We start from the raw sequence: 18,969 nt of genomic DNA, 5'->3' as shown, positions 1-18,969 counted from the left end.
AAAAATGAATAATTTTAAATTTAAAAAACTAAAAATAACATGATAATAATTAATAAAAGTTAAAAATGTTTTTTGTTTGAAATTGACAGTAACTACATTCTACTTAGACTAGGCATGACAATCTAACCCGCTCCCGTGGGTACACCCGCCTGAACCCGCCCCAATTTGGATGGGGAAAACCCGTGTTTATGAGGTTCGGGTTCAGGTTTTCCCCGATTGATAAAATTGGGAGCGGGGACGAGGATGTTATACCCACCCCGCCCCTGCCCTCATACCCGCCCTCACCCCCGTCCCGCTTAATAATATAATTAAAAATTATTTTTATATATATATAAACCAAAATTAAAAATATTTATATATAAAAATTTATATTATTTTATTTTTCTTTTATTTTTTTTTAAATTGTTCATATTTATTTAAAAAAAAAGAAGAAAAAAAATAAAAATGGGAGCGGGAGCGGGGCGGAGAAATTCAAACCCTGTCAAAAGCGAGAATGAAGACCTAAATTTTACTCTCAACAGATATTAAGGGCAGAGACAGGGGCAATTTAAATTTGCAGGGACAAGGGCGCCCGCCGAACCCCGTTGCCATGCGTATGCCTTCTCAGACTAATGAATCTATATTAGTGAAGTAGGGAATATTTACGTGTAACTATAATGAAGAAAGCTTTTATTTCAAATTCGAAATCACTGTTAGGCTGTTATAAGTCATTTTAAGACAAGGCTGTTATAAGTCATTTTAAGACAGTACTACATAATTGATTATACAACATTTCTTCACACTACTAGTTAATTTTTTTTCAAGTCCCATTGCGTAATAGCTTCTGTGACAATCTTTGCACAAAGGATAGGGGCATTGACGTAATTCCTCACTGGACTCGGTTTTTCTCTGACAACATAAAAACCAAATCCACTTTGGAAACCCCTCTTGCGATAATCATTTCCAACACACTTTTGGCAAATCCACTCTTTTCCCCGCCATTCACTTCGCAATTCTCTTCCAAATCTATCCCTCTAGGGCTCACACACTCCTCCTTTCTCTCTCTCTCTCTCTCAATCCAAACCCTAATTCCTCTCAATTCGTCCTCAGATTTCTCCCTTTTCACCCTTCATGCTCCTCCTGTGACAATTCAATGAGTTTTCCCTTTCCTCCCGGCGTCGTTGCGGCCTCCGGCCACCGTGGCATCGGCCTCTCCAACACCATCCACTCCGAGGTCGCCTCCTACCTTCCGCTGCCGCTGCTCCCGGTTTGGTGCGGCGCCACCGTCCAGGACCCTCCCCTTGTCGAGTCGCCCGAGCGCCTCAACCATGTCGACGTGCTCTCGCAGTCCGGCAAGATCGCCGAGCTGCTCCGCCGCGCTGATATGTCCTACTTGTAAGCTTCTCCTTCGGTTTTCGGTTGACATTTTACGCGCGCTTCGAGGTTTTAGTCGCTAGGAAGTTGAATCCACGAATCTCGTTAGCATGTGCTGAATTAGGCTCGAGAGTTTGACTGAATTGTTACTTTTTTTTCGTGCAATTGAAGTTCGCGGTTTTGAGTGGAAGTTACGTGCATTTGAATTGTCATTCGATTTACTGTAGCGTATGCGATAGGACATAACTTTTGTTACTCTTATGAATTGCATGACCTAGGTAGTTGATTGCTTACTTGTTTAGTTATAGTTCTCGCTAACTCTATGTTTTTTTATTTTTTTGCTTTTTATAATTAGTTTATTTTTAATTTTCATTGTCTGTTAACGTGAAGCTTTCATGTTTAGGTCACAGGCAGATTAGTTTTGGATTTGTAAGTATATTAGATGCTATTTTAATAAAGTGCACAGACGAATGTTTTAAATTGCAGTTATGGTTTTGTCGCATTCCTTAATATTGGGGACGAATGTGGTTACAATTGTGGTCATGAGCACTTCAAAATCCTTGATGTCGCAGTCAAAATCATGGTTGCGGACTGTTTTTTAAAATCTTGTGCATAGTGTTTAATGCTATAGTTTGTGAGAACTTTAATTGATTTTTTTTCTTCTTTTTGATCTTTTAAAACTTCAAGGAGAGAGGATTTAGTTGAGAATAGTTAACTATACTTTAAGAACGCATTTTGCGCCAACCAGTGGCGTTTTATTTGCCATGTTGATTTGCTATAAATAGAATGTCATTTATTTGAGCTGTTTTCACGTGTCCAAATTTATTTTGCTTTGTTAAAATTTGACACGTCTACTCGGTAAAGGGATACATATTGTTGTTGTCATCATCCTTTTCAGTGATGTTTGTGTTGTTACCATTGCTGCTGTTACTATGGGATTTATTATTGAATTTAATACAACTTTGTTCATTTTGTCCTCTATAGGAAATTAACAGATGACGCCAAAGTTGTTCCGAACAAGGATGATGATGAGCCTCCTTTAGAACTTCACGATGAAGTTCTGAGGTGTTATCCTGAAGCATTTGATTACGATTACAGTGCTGCAGGTAAACAGAGTACTTGGTTTCTGCCCTGAATGTCACCATTGTGTATTTGTTTCAAATCACATGGGTTTGTTGTTGCTCATTGTTCAATAATGATCTGACTGAGATGGAAGGTGTGATTACCTTTGCACCTGGGAAAGTTTAGTCAGAATGAGATTTATTTTGAAGAGGAACTTCTGTAATTGAATGAAGTTTGGTTTCATGCTGACTAATTACTGTTAATCATAACTTTCAAGTTGCTTAGTGTGTTTTTCTTGCATGGTAAAACTAGAGCTTGGTTTTGTGCTGTCAAACTTATAGCTCTGTTTACCTTTTCCTCCTAAATCTTATGTTTTATTTTGATCTTATGGCTTTCCATTAAATAATTTAATGGTGCTCTGCTTATTGTTTATTGTATTGGTCAAGTTTCTCAGGTCCTGTCAAGGAGCAGATCTCTGGTAGTGCATTACCTGAAAAGAGGCAGTCTGAATCAAGTCTTCCTATCCAAAGTCAGATTCCAAAAGACTACAATCCAACACATACACACCAGCTTGATAATGTTTCCACAAATGTATAGATATATATAATATATTGGTATTTGCAGTTGATATTTGATTCTTTTCATTTGTTAATTTTCAAAATGATTTGGCAGGATATTTCTACATTATCTTCTAAAAAATCAAAAGTCAAAAAGAAAAGTGGCGATGGAATATCTATAGCACCTGATTCTGCTGAGCTTCAAGGTTGGTGCATGCCTGGTTCCTAAAATCCTACTTTTAATGTTGTCGGTTGTTCTCTATTTCTATGTATGCAAGTACTTTTTAATCTTGAACACTACTAACTCAAATTTTAGCTGATTTGAAATCATTTTGTACAATTGAATTACTTTAATTAGTAACTACACACACACCCAACATCATTTATGTAAAAATAAATCACTTTGATAAAATAATATTATTGTATTGAAATGTAAAATGAAAATTCAATTCAAATATTGAAGAGATAAAATTGTAAATTACAAAATTATTAAACAATATACTGTTAATATATATACTTCTATTATATATTTTTAAATTATAAATTTGAATATATAAATTAGAGAGACTCTTACTCTATGTTCTTGAAAGGTGGCGTTAGAATATCTATAACACCTGATTCTACTGAGCTGGAAGGTTGCTGCATGCCTGGTTCCTAAAATCCTACATTTTAATGTTATTGTTTGTTCTCTATATCTATAGCATCTGATTCTGCTAAGCTTCAAGTACATGTCTGCAGGCACACATTGCAAGCATGCTGTTTTTACATGTGTAATCAACTGGTATTTTTAATCTTTGTAGGTGCCCACATTGAAAGGTTTTATGAGTTTTTGGAGGACTTGTGCAACAAATCTGAATTTCATGGTGATGATCGAGATGAAGCAGAATGGTTGCCATTGCCTCTTTCAGATCTTAGATTACTTGTCAATGAAATAACATCTATATGTGAAAAGAAACTTCTGCATTTGGTTCCTGTAGAAGTTCTTGTTAGATTATTAACAGTTCTAGATCATCAGATACATAGAGCAGAAGGCCTGTCAATTGAGGAATGTGATAATGTAAGTTCACCTTTCAATTCTTTTGTATATTGTATTAGTGTATACTGAATTTTTTAAGCTTGTTTGGATTTTGTTGACAGTGAATGACCTCAATTTTTCTAATAAAATTTATTAAAATATGACTTATATCTGCTATTGGGTAGTAAACAGAAACTTAATATCAAAATGGCTTTAGCACACAGATCTAGTTTGCCTATTTTTTTTGGTGAAAAATTGTCTGTTGAGTATATATGTCAGTTCTTGAGGTTTCACCAATATATGCAATACTACAGTCATGGTCAATCTGACTATATGGTAGTAACGTGTCTACATTGCCTTGTCAAATACTATTCTTGATCCCATTCGTGAATAAACTATTCATATTATTTAAGCCCAAAATCTTTATATGTTAAGCTATTTTTTTTTAAAATCATGTAGTTAAATTAAAGGAGGTCTGGGAAGACTGAAGTAAACACTTGGAGACCATTATAATGACCTTGCAATAGATGGACCATGGATTTATTTAAGATTTGGCTTTTGATAGATCCGAACAGGTTCTGTTTGGTTCATTTAGTTGACCCCATTAGTTGTACTAGTAGGGGAAAGAGGCACATTGTGCTTTTGTGTATTTATTTTTGTTGAAAGATTTTGGGAAGATGGTTGTAGAAAAAATATTAAGATTTAAAAATAAATAACTGTAATGGGTGGTTATTTTAATTATGGAGGGTGAATAGTTTTAACAATTATGAAGTGTGTAATATAAATTTAGGGGTAGAAGTGTCTGCTAAAAAATGAAACCATAAAAGGTTATTACAATAACGTATCCCCTGTGTTATAGATTATAGATTAAGGTATTGTAGTTGTGTTCAGTTTTTTAATCATAATTTACATAGTGAATTCATATTAATGATTTCTTTTGTTATTATTCTTTGTTTCAGTCGGATTCGGAGTTAGTTTCTTCTGTTTTAATTGCGTTAGAGTCCATTCATGCTGCACTAGCAGTGATGGCTCATACGGATATGCCAAAGCAACTTTATAAAGAAGAGGTATGCTCTTTGTTTATGCTAGTTTAAAGCAAATATTATTACTGTGAATAACGTGAAATTTATTAGGATATTTCTCTGGCAAAGGAAGTATATACAAAGATAAAGCTCCTTCAGCAGGAGAGAATTATTTCTGTTTATGTGTGAAACTGATGATTATGTTGATTTGGATTTCATAACTTGTGTAGGCTGTTACCTTTTTTGTTTTTAACTATAATCTATAATGTCTGAAAGTAATTTATCCATGTCAGATCATTGAGAGAATTCTGGAGTTTTCCAGGCATCAGATAATGGATGTTATGTGTGCATGTGATCCATCATACCGTGCGTTACATAGACCTAGTGAAAACACTGCATTTGAAGGTTAGCCTTTTTAGTTTTTGTGCAGTTGTGCGGAATAGAACACACAGATACATATTACAGTTCTTAATTTAACATTTTGGAGGATGAAAATGGTATGAAAGTGCAGCACTTTCCTTTTAAATTGTATCTCTGACTAAAATTTGTTTGTAGTTGATGATGTATTATGATTTCTTTGAGGCCCACCATGGGATGACAAAATTCACAGAAAATATATAATAGGGCCCATTGGGGACCATGGAAATTATGGGAGAGAATGGAAGAGATTATTTCCTCTTTGGTTTTAAACTCCTAATCTTTATATTTTTTTTTTCCAGTTGATGATTATGAAGAAAATGATGCTGAATTTGGTTCAGCCAGCAAGAAACGGCGAACTAGTAAGGCTTCAAAGTCGAAGAAATCAGCATCGAGCAGGTATTATTATTTTTGTCCACATTATATGTCCTTTCAGTTGGTTTTCTTATGCATCTAGAGTTAGATTAGTTACTATATGCATTTGTTAATATTATGTTGCTGGTCCTTGCTTTTTCAGGCTCTCTACTGCTGTGAATACTATTCTTCAGAAGTTGTGCACTGTTCTTGGACTACTGAAGGATTTGTTGTTAATAGAGAGGTTATCAGATAGTTGCATACTACAACTTGTAAAAACAAGCATTACAACATTTTTGGTTGATAATATCCAGCTTTTGCAATTGAAGGCAATCAGTTTACTCAGTGCGGTACTGATACTTCACTTTTACAGCTGTGTAATTGTTATCTTTAATGCTCATATGATGGTATAGTTCTCTTCTATAATTGTGAGCATATTCTCTTATATAATTGTTGTTTTTCCAATATGGTGGTGCAGATATTCTATTTGTACACACAACATCGCACTTATGTGATAGATGAAGTGGTTCAGCTTTTATGGAAGTTACCGTTTTCAAAACGAGCTTTAAGATCTTATCACATTCGTGAAGAAGAGCAAAGGCAGATCCAAATGGTTACTGCTTTGCTTATTCAGTTGATTCATTGCAGTGCTAACCTTCCTGATGCCTTAAGAAAAGCATCAAATGGTAATGCTGTATTAGAAGCCTCGGTTGATGCTAGTTATCCAACTAAATGCCATGAGGCAACGACAGAAGCCTGCTGTCTATTTTGGAGCCGTGTACTTCAGCGTTTTGCAAGTGTGAAGACTCAGGATGCTTCGGAGCTGAAAACCATAATAGAGAATCTTGTTACGGATTTACTGACCACTCTAAATTTACCTGAATATCCTGCTTCAGCTCCTATTCTAGAGGTAGATTGTGCATGGGTGTGTTAGTGTAGGGATCTGCATATGTGTACATATTATTTTGGTAATTGCATCAGATTAATTTACTTCTGAGTTGTTTCAGGTTCTCTGTGTTCTACTACTTCAGAATGCTGGGCCGAAATCTAAGGACGTCTCTGTTCGTTCCATGGCGATTGATATTCTTGGTACAATTGCTGCAAGGTTGAAGCGTGATGCTTTGGTTTGTAGCCAGGAAAAGTTCTGGATTCTTCAGGATTTACCTAGTCAGGATGCTGCTACCCAGCATCTTCCAAACGATGCCTGTTGTGTCTGTTTGGGGGGAAGGGTAGAAAATTTGTTCATATGTCATGATTGCCAGAGGCTTTTTCATGCTGATTGCCTGGGAATTAAAGAACATGAAGTTTCCAGTCGAAACTGGTCCTGCCAGACATGCATCTGTCATAAGCAACTACTTGTATTACAATCATGTTGCAATTCTCAGAGCAAGAATGATGTTAAAAAAAATCGCAATGTGTCAAAAAAAACTGAAATTCCTAAGCATGAGATTGTTCAACAGTTTCTTTTGAATTTCCTTCAAGATGCCACCTCTGCTGATGATCTGCATCTTTTCATTTGCTGGTTTGTACTCTAGACAGATCTTAAAATTGTCATTTTAGTTATAAATATGCAAAGGTAATGCATGTGTATGATGTGCAGGTTTTATCTGTGCTTGTGGTACAAAGATGATTCAAATTGTCAGCAAAAGTCCATTTACTACATTACCAGAATGAAATCAAAAATCATAGTACGGGATTCTGGTACTGTGTCTTCAATGTTGACACGGGATTCAATCAAGAAGATTACTTTAGCTTTGGGCCAAAACAGTTCATTTTGCCGAGGATTTGATAAGATTATTCACACGCTTCTGGTATGTTGATATTTATCCTTTCCATAATTTGTCTAAAATCATGCCTCTTCTCTAATTTTTCTTATGTTGTGTACAGACAAGCATGAGGGAGAACTCTCCAGTTATTAGGGCTAAGGCTTTAAAAGCAGTAAGTTTTAAATATTTTTCAAGTCTCCTACTTTCCAGTGAAAATGTGATGCTTATAATAGTTTCTTTGCACCAAATTAATCTCGTCTTTCATTTAATGTAATGAGCAGATTAGTATCATTGTAGAGGCTGATCCAGAGGTATTGGGTGATAAGCGAATACAATCAGCTGTTGAAGGAAGGTTTTGTGATTCTGCTATATCTGTTAGAGAAGCAGCATTGGAACTTGTTGGTAGGCATATTGCTTCACATCCAGATGTGGGTTTTAAGGTATGTGTCACAGGATCTTTCCTTAATGGTCAATAGCAAAATTGGTTCTTTCATGTAAACTTCTTATGCATGGAGACACTTCATGCCTGGGGCTGATGAATTGTTTAAATAGTTTTCTCAATTGTGTATTGTAGTATTTCGAGAAGATTGCTGAGAGAATCAAAGATACTGGACTAAGTGTTCGAAAACGAGCTATAAAAATCATTCGAGATATGTGCACTTCAAATGCCAACTTCTCTGGCTTTACAAGAGCATGCATAGAGATCATTTCACGTGTCAGTGATGATGAAGCAAGCATCCAGGTATTTTAAAATTATTGCTAGAACATCTAAGATATGTTACTGTGTATCTGAAATTCTATATACCTAGCTGTCTAGAATTATAATTTATGCTTCTTAGTGTAAATTATAATTTTGTTTGAAGATTAACATACTTTCTTCTCAACATGGTCTTGTTCTATAGCATTGATGATATGTGATTCATTGGCACTCTTTAAATGGGTAGTTCCATCATTCCATGTAAATTACTAGTCATTGGATGTAAACTTGTACTTATTTGATTTTAAGCCTATAATATGTTTGTTGATTCTTTTGTCAATGCTTTCACTCTCTTCAATTGTTAAGACTGTTCTCTCTGTTATGCTTTGGTTTTTCAGGACCTTGTTTGCAAAACATTTAATGAGTTCTGGTTTGAGGAGCCTCCTGCGTTGCAAACTCAGGTCTTTGGGGATGGCAGTACTGTTCCACTTGAGATAGTTAAGAAAACAGAGCAAATTGTTGAAATGTTGAGAGAAATGCGCAATAATCAACCTGTTATACCCATTAATCAGCTTCTTGTAACTGTAATAAAGCGCAATTTGTCACTTGATTTTTTGCCACAATCTGCAAAAGCCATTGGGGTCAACCCAGGGTCCCTTGCAACAGTGCGGAAGCGTTGTGAGATGATGTGCAAATGCTTGCTGGAGAAGATATTGCAGGTACGATAGTATCTTGTTTATATGCTAACTTCTGTGCCTGGCTACATTGATATGCAAATGACAGTTTTTGTTCATGATCAGGTTGATGAAATGAACAGTGATGAAGTTGAAGTGCGTGCACTTCCGTATGTGTTAGTCTTGCATGCATTTTGTCTTGTGGACCCAACTCTCTGTGCACCAGCTTCAAACCCATCTCAATTTGTTGTTACTTTGCAGCCATATTTGAAGACTCAGGTTATCTTTTATATATTGGCTACTCCAGTGTTTTTATGAATTGTGCAACATTTCTCTTTTGTTGCTTTAATTAGCACCATACATGTACTGAAAGGTGATTTTGATAGATACCCATTAGTTAGTTATGTTAGTAATTAGTTAGATGGGTTAATTGGCCAAAGAAATACAAGGGTTTGCGTTAGATGGAAGGAGACTGGGCCTGCAAATGATTAGGCCCATTAAAGGTGGATCTATGTTAGTGGACTGTTATGTGCCCTTGCTGGGACCAAATCACTGGTGTATCCATATCATATACCACCAGCTGCCTATAAATAGGAACAACTGTACACAGTTTAGGGGGGTTTTGATAATTGAGAAACTATGTTGACAATAGAGGCCGTAGTGGTCAGTATTGCAGCGGAGAGGCTCCTTGATGCTACAGTAACCTCGTAGCGCTGGAGCAGGTGCAAAATTGCAGAGTGGAGTTGTTGGGGCAGAATAGTTTACTGTTTACAAAAAATAAAAAAATTACTTCAGTTAATTAGAGTTTTTTTCCCTTCTTATTTTTATTTATTTATTTTTCTGTTCCCTTGTTTTTTCTTTCTTTTCCTTTTTCTCTTATTTTTTTTTATAGTTGGCAAACAGCATCAATTTTTGTTATTCTCTTCATTTTTTTACTTTTATGTTTTGTTCTTCACCATCAGTGGTCAGCAGGATGAAGATCGAATTATTTAGGTTTTTAAAGCTTAGTACTTTAATTATAGACATCATCAGTGGTACTGTTATCCTATTCCTTAGTACTTTAGGCTTTTGCTTTAGATGATTTAAAGCTTTAGGCACCTCTTCTCCTTGACTTTTTATTTATTTTTTGTTTAAGTACTATGAACTTTTATTACTGGAAATGATTAATGCATGAATTTTGAGTTATTTTTGTTTTTTTAGCTTATGTATATCATGAATTATTTAATATATATATATATATATATAATATTAGAATGGCGGTCATCCGGCTATCTGCAATCCCACTTTTGTGGTTGGCTGTGCCACTCTGCTATGCAGAATTGACAACTATGTTGAGAAACCAGAGAAAGGATGGGATCCAGACATTTGGAAATATCTGGAGCTGTGTTTTAGTTCCCAGGGAGGTTCCTAGTTTCATTCAATAAAAACCTGTTCTTTCCTATTGTTATGATATCAGTTCTATCAGATTTCAGCATTGCTGTGTCATGTCCATGTTGGAGTCGTTTTGAGCTTTGGGTGAGCCGAGGTTGAGATGTATATTCCATCTGATAAAACTGGACCAGTAGATGAGAAGAAAGAAAAGAATTGATGTTATTGGTGGAGTTCCATACCTAAATCTGGTACTGATGAGGTAACTGAATTTGGGTTAGGTAGAAGAATTAACAGAAGTTCAGTGATACAAGAATAAGCATCCCTTGGATGTTCAATAGATTCAGGACTCTCCCCCCAAATGTCTGTGTACAATCTCCAATATGTATGCCCCACCCCTCTATTTCTCTTTTCCTTCTAATTTATTATTTTGTCCGTGTCTAGAGCCAAACTGTCCAATAATTAGTAAATGGCCCACTTGTCCTCTTACCAGACCAGAAATTAGGATCCTCTGCTGCTTTTTTATTGTCTCACATAATCCTGTTTAATAGGGAGTTGCTAACTATCACCATTCTCTATAGTCCTTTCTGGTTATGCATATATACTGTTTATTTATATATCTTATTATAAGTTATAACCATTATTAAAATAATAAAAAAATAGATATGCCGCTGAAATTTCACTGAGATTGAGATATAATTCTAACTTGTGCGTGTGTGTATATATATATATATATATATATATTTGTGAGTACATACGAAGTCTGATAATTTTTCTTGTTATTATGAAGTTTTATTTTTGGCACAAGCGTTTTTCAAAATAACTTTAATATAGCAAACAACATTGAGAAGAAACCCCCAGTCCCCCATAATTTCATCAAAAGTCTTTCTTGCTCTCCTCCTCCTCTCCCTTTTCACCAGGCTAAAAACCATGCAATTTACTCTCCTCGTTTGGGCTTTCAGTAGCCTTCGCTGTATGTGTCCAAACCATCTTAATGGATCCCATGTCATTTTTCCTCAATTGGTGCCATACCAATAAGAGTATATTTGGATAACAGTAGCCTTCTTTGTATATGTCCAAACCATCTTAACTGTTCTCATGTCAATTTTCCTCAATTGGTGCCATACCAATAAGATTAAATTTGGATAAAGTTCTCTAAAAGCACTTATAGGAGAAGAAAATTTGGAGGAAAAATGAAATAAGCTTGTTCATAAGCTATGCTAAAATTAGTGTATGCACAAGTTAAAAATAAAATTGTGGAAAAGCTAATATGAGAGAGTTTTTACAAATTAGCTTATGCATTAGTTGCTTATGGAGAAGTTAATTTGATTTTTCTTTCCTATTTTTTTTCTTCTGGAAGTGCTTATAGAGAAATTTATTCAAATATGCCCCACCTCGTATACAATCATTTCATATTTTGTCCTTGGGTGACCACACATTCATCTTTATATTTTCATTTCTTCTCTTCTACCTTTTCAGCCAAATAATGACTATCAGTGTATAGTTGAGTGTATAGAAAATGATAAACTTGCTATTTTGAGCTTGTATGTACTTCATAATCACAAAAAACCTTGATGCCTTTCTTTATTTTAGCCATTCTGCTCGTCGGGGACCTGCCCAAACTATGAGGCTTCCAATGTTCTTTGGGTCTGGCACTAAATTCCTGATTAAGCGTTTGCTTGGCTTTTGACTCATGGTACCTCTTAGTGGGCTTCACTTACACTGCTGGTGAAATCGGCTCACATGGAGTTCAGTATGCTAAGTGACCCAGCTCATGATTAAAGGCTGTCCTTTTATTATATTATGATTGGAATCTCCACTTATAATACTATATTTGTTATTTAAATAATAAATATGATTATTTGTTGAATTGTCACGAGGCATTGCATTAAATTTTTTAATAGTATTGATATAGGTAAAAAATAAATTGTTGTGGCAGGGTGCTGGGGCAGGGACAAGGCATATCAATCTCATTCCCCCATCCTCCCCTCTTACTTCCACATTTAAGACTTCAGATAGGCATGTACATGTACTATATGAAATTTCATATTACTGACTTGGATATCCAACCAAAATTCTATTAGGCACTTAGTTTCTGCGTTGGTCCTGATCTACTTATTATTAGTCATGTAGTTTTTGATCTCTGATATTTCATTATATTTTCGAGTCTTTTTGGCCTACAAGAAAGTATAATTTGAAAATGACTAGTGCACCATATCTTGTTTTCAGGTTGACAATCGCATGGTTGCGCAGCTACTTGAGAGTATACTATTCATAATTGATGCTGTGCTGCCCCTGCTTGGGAAGTTACCTCCAAGTATTGTTGGGGAACTTGAGCAAGACTTGAAACTGATGATTGTCCGGCATTCTTTCTTGACAGTTGTCCATGCCTGTATCAAGTACTTACGATTCCTAGAATTATTTTCTTCAGTTAGCTGTGTCCTTTTAATTCTTCTGTTTCACTTCATCCCGAAATTGACCAGCTGATAGCTTCATACGTGGATTTCTATAGTTTTTCCTGATGTGCAACAGTTTGTAGTTACTAAACAAATTTTTTGATGCATAATATGAGAATATCTAAATATTTTTTCTGATGCAATTCATAAATACCAGTGTAAAAGCATGTCTTTGAACAGAAATTTTATGACTGTATTTTGTGAAATGTTTCTGAAAACCTTGAACTGCATCTAAGATTATAGTTTGCAATTATATTATGTGTTAATTTTCTTGATTATGATTAGAAAAAAGAAATTGTTTTTCCCCACTTTAAGAGAAGGGAGCTTGCTCTCCTTTCACCTACTTCTGGATCTCATTACTTTTTCTGTATCAGGTGCCTCTGTTCTGTGAGTAAGATGGCTGGAAAAGGGGCTGCTGTAGTTGAACAACTTATTCAATACTTCTTCAAATGTTTGGATACTCAAGCAGTTGATAACAAGCAGGTTTATTGCTAAATTCATGTTAAAATTTGAATTTTGATATGGTACATCCAATTTTGAAGTTTATTCACATGCAACTTTTAGCAGTATTTTTCAACTTATTGATAACTTGTTGTATGCTGTATGCACATTACCTAGAAAGATTGTAATGTGGAAATCATTTGTAACTTTTATTTATTTATTCTTGTTAAAGTGTCACATTGGCTAGGAAGAGGGCTAAACATCTCCTTACAAGATTTTTTTGGGAGGGTAGAGGTAGCCCAGCTTTGGGTGGAAAAGTATTAGTCATTAGCAGTGTTATCAATAGCGGATGGCAGGTGATGGTGGTGATCCGAAAATCCTCCATAATAATACATACATATGGTGGATGTTGTGTTGGAAGTCACAGTGGATAAAGTAAAAATACATATGTATAATTCAAAAATGGCAGAAACAAAAATCCCAATGAATGATGTCAAGAAGTATGGAACAGAAGGAAGCTTCAGCCATTGTAGAAAAAGGCTAATTCAAAACTGCAGTATATATATAAAAAGGCTAATTCAAAACAGTATAAAGAGTAATCAAAGAAAATGGAATTGAAACAGGTTATGCAGTATATAACAACTTTTAAAAAATAATAATTAACAACCAGTATAAATATTAGAAAAAAGAAGTATAAATATTATAGATAAAAACAGAATTTTAAAAGAATGATTAAAGAAAAAAATAGAGACAAAAAATAATTTAAATAATTAAAGAAAACAAAATAGAAAATAAAAAACAAAAAAACAGTTGTTCATTGGAAATGGAGTGTGCCTGAGAAAGGAGGACAGAGGTTGCCAGGGCTCGAGGTTGCTGGAGGTTGGATGCTTGGTAGCACAAGACTTGTGAGGGAGAAAGAGAAACCTGACTTTCTGCTTGTGAAGGTTTTAAACACTTTCATGGATTGGATACAGGTTGGGCTACTTGGCCCAATTATTTTTAATGCTTTTATGCGATTTACCTCCATGGCTGCCACAGGCATTTTGTGTATGGTGGCCACCATGGGCTGCCATTTAAAACCCTCCATACCACCATGATATAGCTGTTTGTTGAAGAATTGCCAACGCCATCTGCCATGGCTTCCATTTAACAACACTGGTCATTAGAGCATATCCAGTCGATGTGGGTTACCAGTAGATGTCTAATCTTCTGGTCTTGCAAACCTTACATTTGACTTGTCCAGTTTTGGGCTTGAGGGGGTGGGTTAAGTTGATTTGATTTCAGTACTCAATTATCGTTTCTTTAAAAATTATGATTATCCTAAATAATGCATACATCTGATAATTGGTAATTAAATTAGTGTCAAGGAAAGCTGTTATTTCTTGGATTATATAGCTCATGTAGAGAATTATGGTCTTGAATATATAGCTTGGAGTTGGATATGAAAATTATAATGTATTTTTGTGTTGTAGAGTGTTTATATTACACTTATCTTTTATTTAGATTGATGATGAAGGTTGTTTTAATTGTTTTTTGGGATGTAAAATAAAAAATTGATTGTTCCCTGCTATGTACAGAAAGTTGGACGATCTCTCTTCTGTCTTGGGTTGCTTTTCCGTTATGGAAATCAATTGTTAGCAAGTACCAGTAATAAACTTATTGATGTTGGAAGCAGTTTAAGATTGTTTTTGAAGTATCTCTCTATGGAGGATTTTGTCATCAAGGTTAGATCATTGCAGGTAAGATTTATTTGTCAACTTAGTTCTTATCTGTGTTTAATCTTGAAGTCTGTTAATGTTTTATTGTAACTGTTGTAGGCACTAGGGTTTGTTCTCATTGCCAGGCCTGAATATATGTTGGAAAATGATGTTGGAAAAATAATGGAGGAAACATTATCCTCTGCTGCTGATACTCGACTTAAGGTAATTTATTTTGTCTTGATATATATATATATATATATATATATATATATATATATATATATATATATATATATATATAGAGAGAGAGAGAGAGAGAGAGAGAGAGAGAGAGAGAGAGAGAGAGAGAGAGAGAGAGAGAGAGAGAGAGAGAGGATCCGCATACTCTAAGAGTAAGTCTTGATTGACTTACTTTATTCAATAACTTATGTTTAAATCAAATTTCAACAATTCAACCATTAAATTAAAAGTTCTTAATGAATAGATTAAGTTTGCAAATTTTTTAAAAAATTGAAAACTATTTTATATTTCGTTTTATTAATTCAAATTAATGGATAATCATAAAAACATTTTATACGTTGATTTGAATATATATAATGAAATATCATATGATTTTCTAATTTTTAAGAAATTTCTAGACTTTATACATTAAGAATTTTTAATGAAACGGTTGGATCATTAAAATTTGTTATAAAAATGAGTGATTAACTGAAGTAAATCTATCAAGACTTATTTTGGAGTAAGTGAATCTTTTCTATATATATTTATGTATATTAAATTTCGGTTACTTAAAGAGTAAGTCTTGGCAGGCTTATTCTTTTCAATAACGTTCTATATTAAATTTCAACGTTTATGTATACTAAATCTTTATGGTAATCAGATTCAAGGATTGCAAAATATGTTTGAGTATCTTCTAGATGCTGAAAGCCAAATAGGAACAGATAAAGAGGATGGAAATGTTGCCAATTACTCTGTAGGAGCTGGGCAGATTGTACCTGTTGCTGCTGGTGCCGGGGATACAAACATATGTGGGGGTATAATTCAGTTGTATTGGGATAATATTTTGGGCAGGTGTTTGGATTTCTGTGAACAAGTTCGTCAATCAGCCCTGAAGGTCAGAATCTGGCTTCTATTATGGCAAAAATTTGACATTCTTAAGCCAAATGCTATAGAACAATTAAAATAGTCTTGGAACCAATAATAGTTAATGAACAGAAGAGTGTATGCTTGTGTATTGTATTTATGATTGTTTCTATTCCTCCAAATTTTTTGTGTTGATGGGTGAGGGTGAAGTAAAGGGCATGATAAATTAGGTAAATGCTTCTCAGGGTAGTTTAAAGGTGAATCTTGCAGTTGCTAGTTATCAGTCTATTGCAATATGGTTTAAATTATCAGTTGTGTTGATGCTTATTTTCTTTGGAAGATTAAGTGCCTGGTTGTATTAGCATTATCTAGATTTGCAAACGGAGAAGTGTGACTTCCAATGTACTTTTTCTCTAGCAAAACATTATTGCTGTGGCCCAAGTTCAGTTTGAACAAGTTGCAATGTAAAAACAACCAGGACCTTAGCATTCCACTGAAAATGGTCTAGTTTTCTTTTGCTTTTGCATATTTAGAATAAGGGATTTGTTACTACTGCAGATAGTTGAAGTTGTGCTGCGCCAAGGTCTTGTTCATCCAATCACCTGTGTTCCATACCTTATAGCACTTGAAACAGATCCTCTGGAGTCAAATTCAAAGTTGGCTCATCATCTTCTGATGAATATGAATGAAAAGTATTTCTCCAATATATAGTTTTGGAATGTGGTGCATTTGAACTTGGTTTTATTAGCTAATTATAGCATCTTTTCAGGTACCCTGCATTTTTTGAAAGCCGCTTGGGTGATGGACTTCAAATGTCATTTATGTTTATGCAATCTATTTGTGGCAGTTCTGAAAATTTTGATCATAGGATCCAATCTAAAATCCCTATTTCTGGAAAAGGGAAGCCTGATGCTGGGTTACTTGCACAAGCTAAACTTGGGGTTTCTCGAATATACAAGCTCATTCGAGGGAACCGGGTATCAAGGAACAAATTTTTGTCCTCGATTGTGCGAAAGTTTGATAATCCAAGATGGAATAAATTAGTAATAGCTTTTTTAACGTAAGTTCTAACTGTTGCTATTCTATGCTTCTTATATTATATGGGTTCTTAAATGATCTTTTTCCTTCTTTTCTTTCTGCAGATACTGTACTGAAGTCCTAGCATTGCTGCCATTCATTTCGCCTGATGAGCCTCTTTATTTAATCTATGCTATCAATCGAATAGTTCAAGTAAGGGAAGGGCCACTAGAAGCGAACTTTAAAGCCTGGTGTTCAAGCATTTTACGTTATAGCACACCTTATGGGAATGGAATGTGTCAACAGGGGCCAGAGGAGCCTACTGTTAACACCCAAGTAATGTCAGTGGATTTGAATGGAACATTTCAGCAAAATGTAGATGCTCAGCCCAATTCCAATGATATGAGATCACTAGATTTAAATGGATCAAATCATCAACTGCCTGAAGCAAATTTACATGCTGTGGGTTTCACAGATTCTGTTTCCTTCTCGAAAGATGATCTGGAGAAAGTTCAGGTATTTTGAAACTCGCAGTCATTAACTTTGTCAATGAGTGTTTTTTTTTTTTTTTTTTTTTTGACAAAGAATGTTTAAAGTTTTATAATGGAATGTCCTGCTCAATGTAAGAATATCAAATATATAATATTTTCGTAATACTGCTTGAACATTAGTAGAATATACACATTTGGATTAGTTGATGTTGTATTCATATGCAAATGATCCATTTTGTTTACCTATGCTTGTGCAGGCCGATTGTTTATCAGCAATTGCATTGCAGCTTCTTTTGAAGCTTAAAAGACACCTGAAAATCATGTACAGTCTTGACGATGCCCGTTGTCAGGTATAATTATATATAATGCATCTTTATCATCATTTACTCAACAGTAAAATATTGTGTATATCCTTGACTAGGAATTTATGCGATAGGAAAACTAACAGTTCTCTATTTTGGATATGCTCCCACTTGTTCAGGCTTATTCTCCTAATGAACAACCAAAACCTGGAGAAGTTATCTCCAGGCAGAATATTGCTTTAAATATTGATGAATCTCAGTTCAGTTTGCCTACGAGTCCGCAAGAATTGGTTCAAAGATATCAGGTACTGTAGCTTGAGTGAATATGTATTTCTCTTTCATACACTTCGCTGCACCTGATACGATTGAGGGTTCCTTTCTCATTTTTGCACCAGGAATTTAAACATGCTTTGAGGGAAGACACTATGGATTATAGGCTTTACACTGCAAATATAAAACGAAAGCGACCTACAACTACACCAAGAAAAGTTCAAGTTCGGAAATCTGCACACGTGGCAGGTGCACGTGTGGCAGGTGGGTACGACGAGGATGAGGATGATGATGATTGGACTGGTGGAAGTGCGACACGCAATATAAATTTTAGTGGCCGCAGGAGTAGCCTTAGAAGCTCTAGGCAATATTGATATTGATTGATGTAAGTACATGATAGATAGGCTAACTTGTACATTAAATAGGAAGAAGAAAAAAAATACAGTATAGGATGAGAGCCAACAGAATAGGGGTTAAGGAAACAGAATGTAGGGAAGCAAGGGCATGGAATACTCCTTGCCTTTCTTAGATGACAATGATTTTTGTCTGTTTCCTTCTGTAATATGGTTTAGCTGTCTAAATAATATAGTGGCTGCATTTTTTTGTTGATGAAAAATTTAGCTATCTAAATAGCAAATTTGATTGGTTTTTACCCCCATACCACAGTATTTGCTTGTTTATATAACAAAGCTTGGTTTGCTATGAATTGAGTTGGCTGACTGAAATAATAAACTGATAATTTATGTTGATCATTCTCCCATTGACATGGCCAAGGTCCAAGTATTTAACTATTACTGGAAATCATCAACTGGATACAAGACATCGTAGGGGCTGGGCTATAAAATCTTAAATTGATATTTTGGGTTAGTTTGGTTCCAGAAAATTGTTTGCATCTTTTTTAAAAAAATTGTATAGGAAGTAGAA

At 34.9% G+C, this 18,969-nt stretch overlaps 1 protein-coding gene across 3 annotated transcripts; it reads left to right on the top strand.

Moving 5' to 3' along the window:
* Positions 1–841: 841 nt before the first annotated feature.
* Positions 842–18,705, top strand: EMB2773 (PHD finger family protein). Of its 3 annotated transcripts, XM_020367423.3 has the most exons (28): positions 887–1,374; positions 2,338–2,459; positions 2,870–3,006; positions 3,088–3,178; positions 3,773–4,029; positions 4,947–5,054; positions 5,303–5,414; positions 5,729–5,825; positions 5,944–6,130; positions 6,259–6,690; positions 6,788–7,302; positions 7,381–7,591; positions 7,668–7,718; positions 7,828–7,986; positions 8,121–8,288; positions 8,642–8,962; positions 9,044–9,196; positions 12,515–12,684; positions 13,116–13,224; positions 14,760–14,921; positions 15,000–15,104; positions 15,763–15,996; positions 16,524–16,657; positions 16,735–17,025; positions 17,108–17,498; positions 17,731–17,823; positions 17,955–18,080; positions 18,171–18,705. In XM_020367423.3, exons 1-28 carry the CDS (start codon positions 1,133–1,135, stop codon positions 18,417–18,419), a joined length of 5,427 nt encoding a protein of 1,808 aa, XP_020223012.2. In that variant the 5' UTR covers positions 887–1,132; the 3' UTR covers positions 18,420–18,705. The 3 variants fall into 3 exon arrangements, with proteins under 3 accessions (XP_082924005.1, XP_082924004.1, XP_020223012.2); XM_083067878.1 differs by lacking the exons at positions 17,731–17,823; positions 17,955–18,080; positions 18,171–18,705 and having other exon boundaries at positions 847–1,374; positions 16,724–17,025; positions 17,108–17,246; XM_083067879.1 differs by lacking the exons at positions 16,524–16,657; positions 17,108–17,498; positions 17,731–17,823; positions 17,955–18,080; positions 18,171–18,705 and having other exon boundaries at positions 842–1,374; positions 16,735–16,896.
* The last annotated feature ends 264 nt before the right edge of the window (positions 18,706–18,969 follow it).

Source organism: Cajanus cajan, chromosome 2 (genome assembly GCF_000230855.2).
Source record: "Cajanus cajan strain Asha chromosome 2, NIPB_CcT2T_4, whole genome shotgun sequence".
Classification (NCBI taxonomy): Eukaryota; Viridiplantae; Streptophyta; class Magnoliopsida; order Fabales; family Fabaceae; genus Cajanus; species Cajanus cajan.
Note: the sequence above shows the minus strand (reverse complement) of the source record. Positions and strands in the feature narration are given on the sequence as shown.

What these genes read in the sequence shown, in the direction of transcription:
- EMB2773 (XM_020367423.3), top strand. Translation starts at nt 1,133, where the DNA reads ATGAGTTTTCCCTTTCCTCCCGGCGTCGTTGCGGCCTCCGGCCACCGT. An exon ending in TGATTCTGCTGAGCTTCAAG is followed by an intron (nt 3,179 to 3,772) that starts GTTGGTGCATGC and finishes TAATCTTTGTAG; the next exon opens with GTGCCCACATTGAAAGGTTT. An exon ending in CAATTGAGGAATGTGATAAT is followed by an intron (nt 4,030 to 4,946) that starts GTAAGTTCACCT and finishes TCTTTGTTTCAG; the next exon opens with TCGGATTCGGAGTTAGTTTC.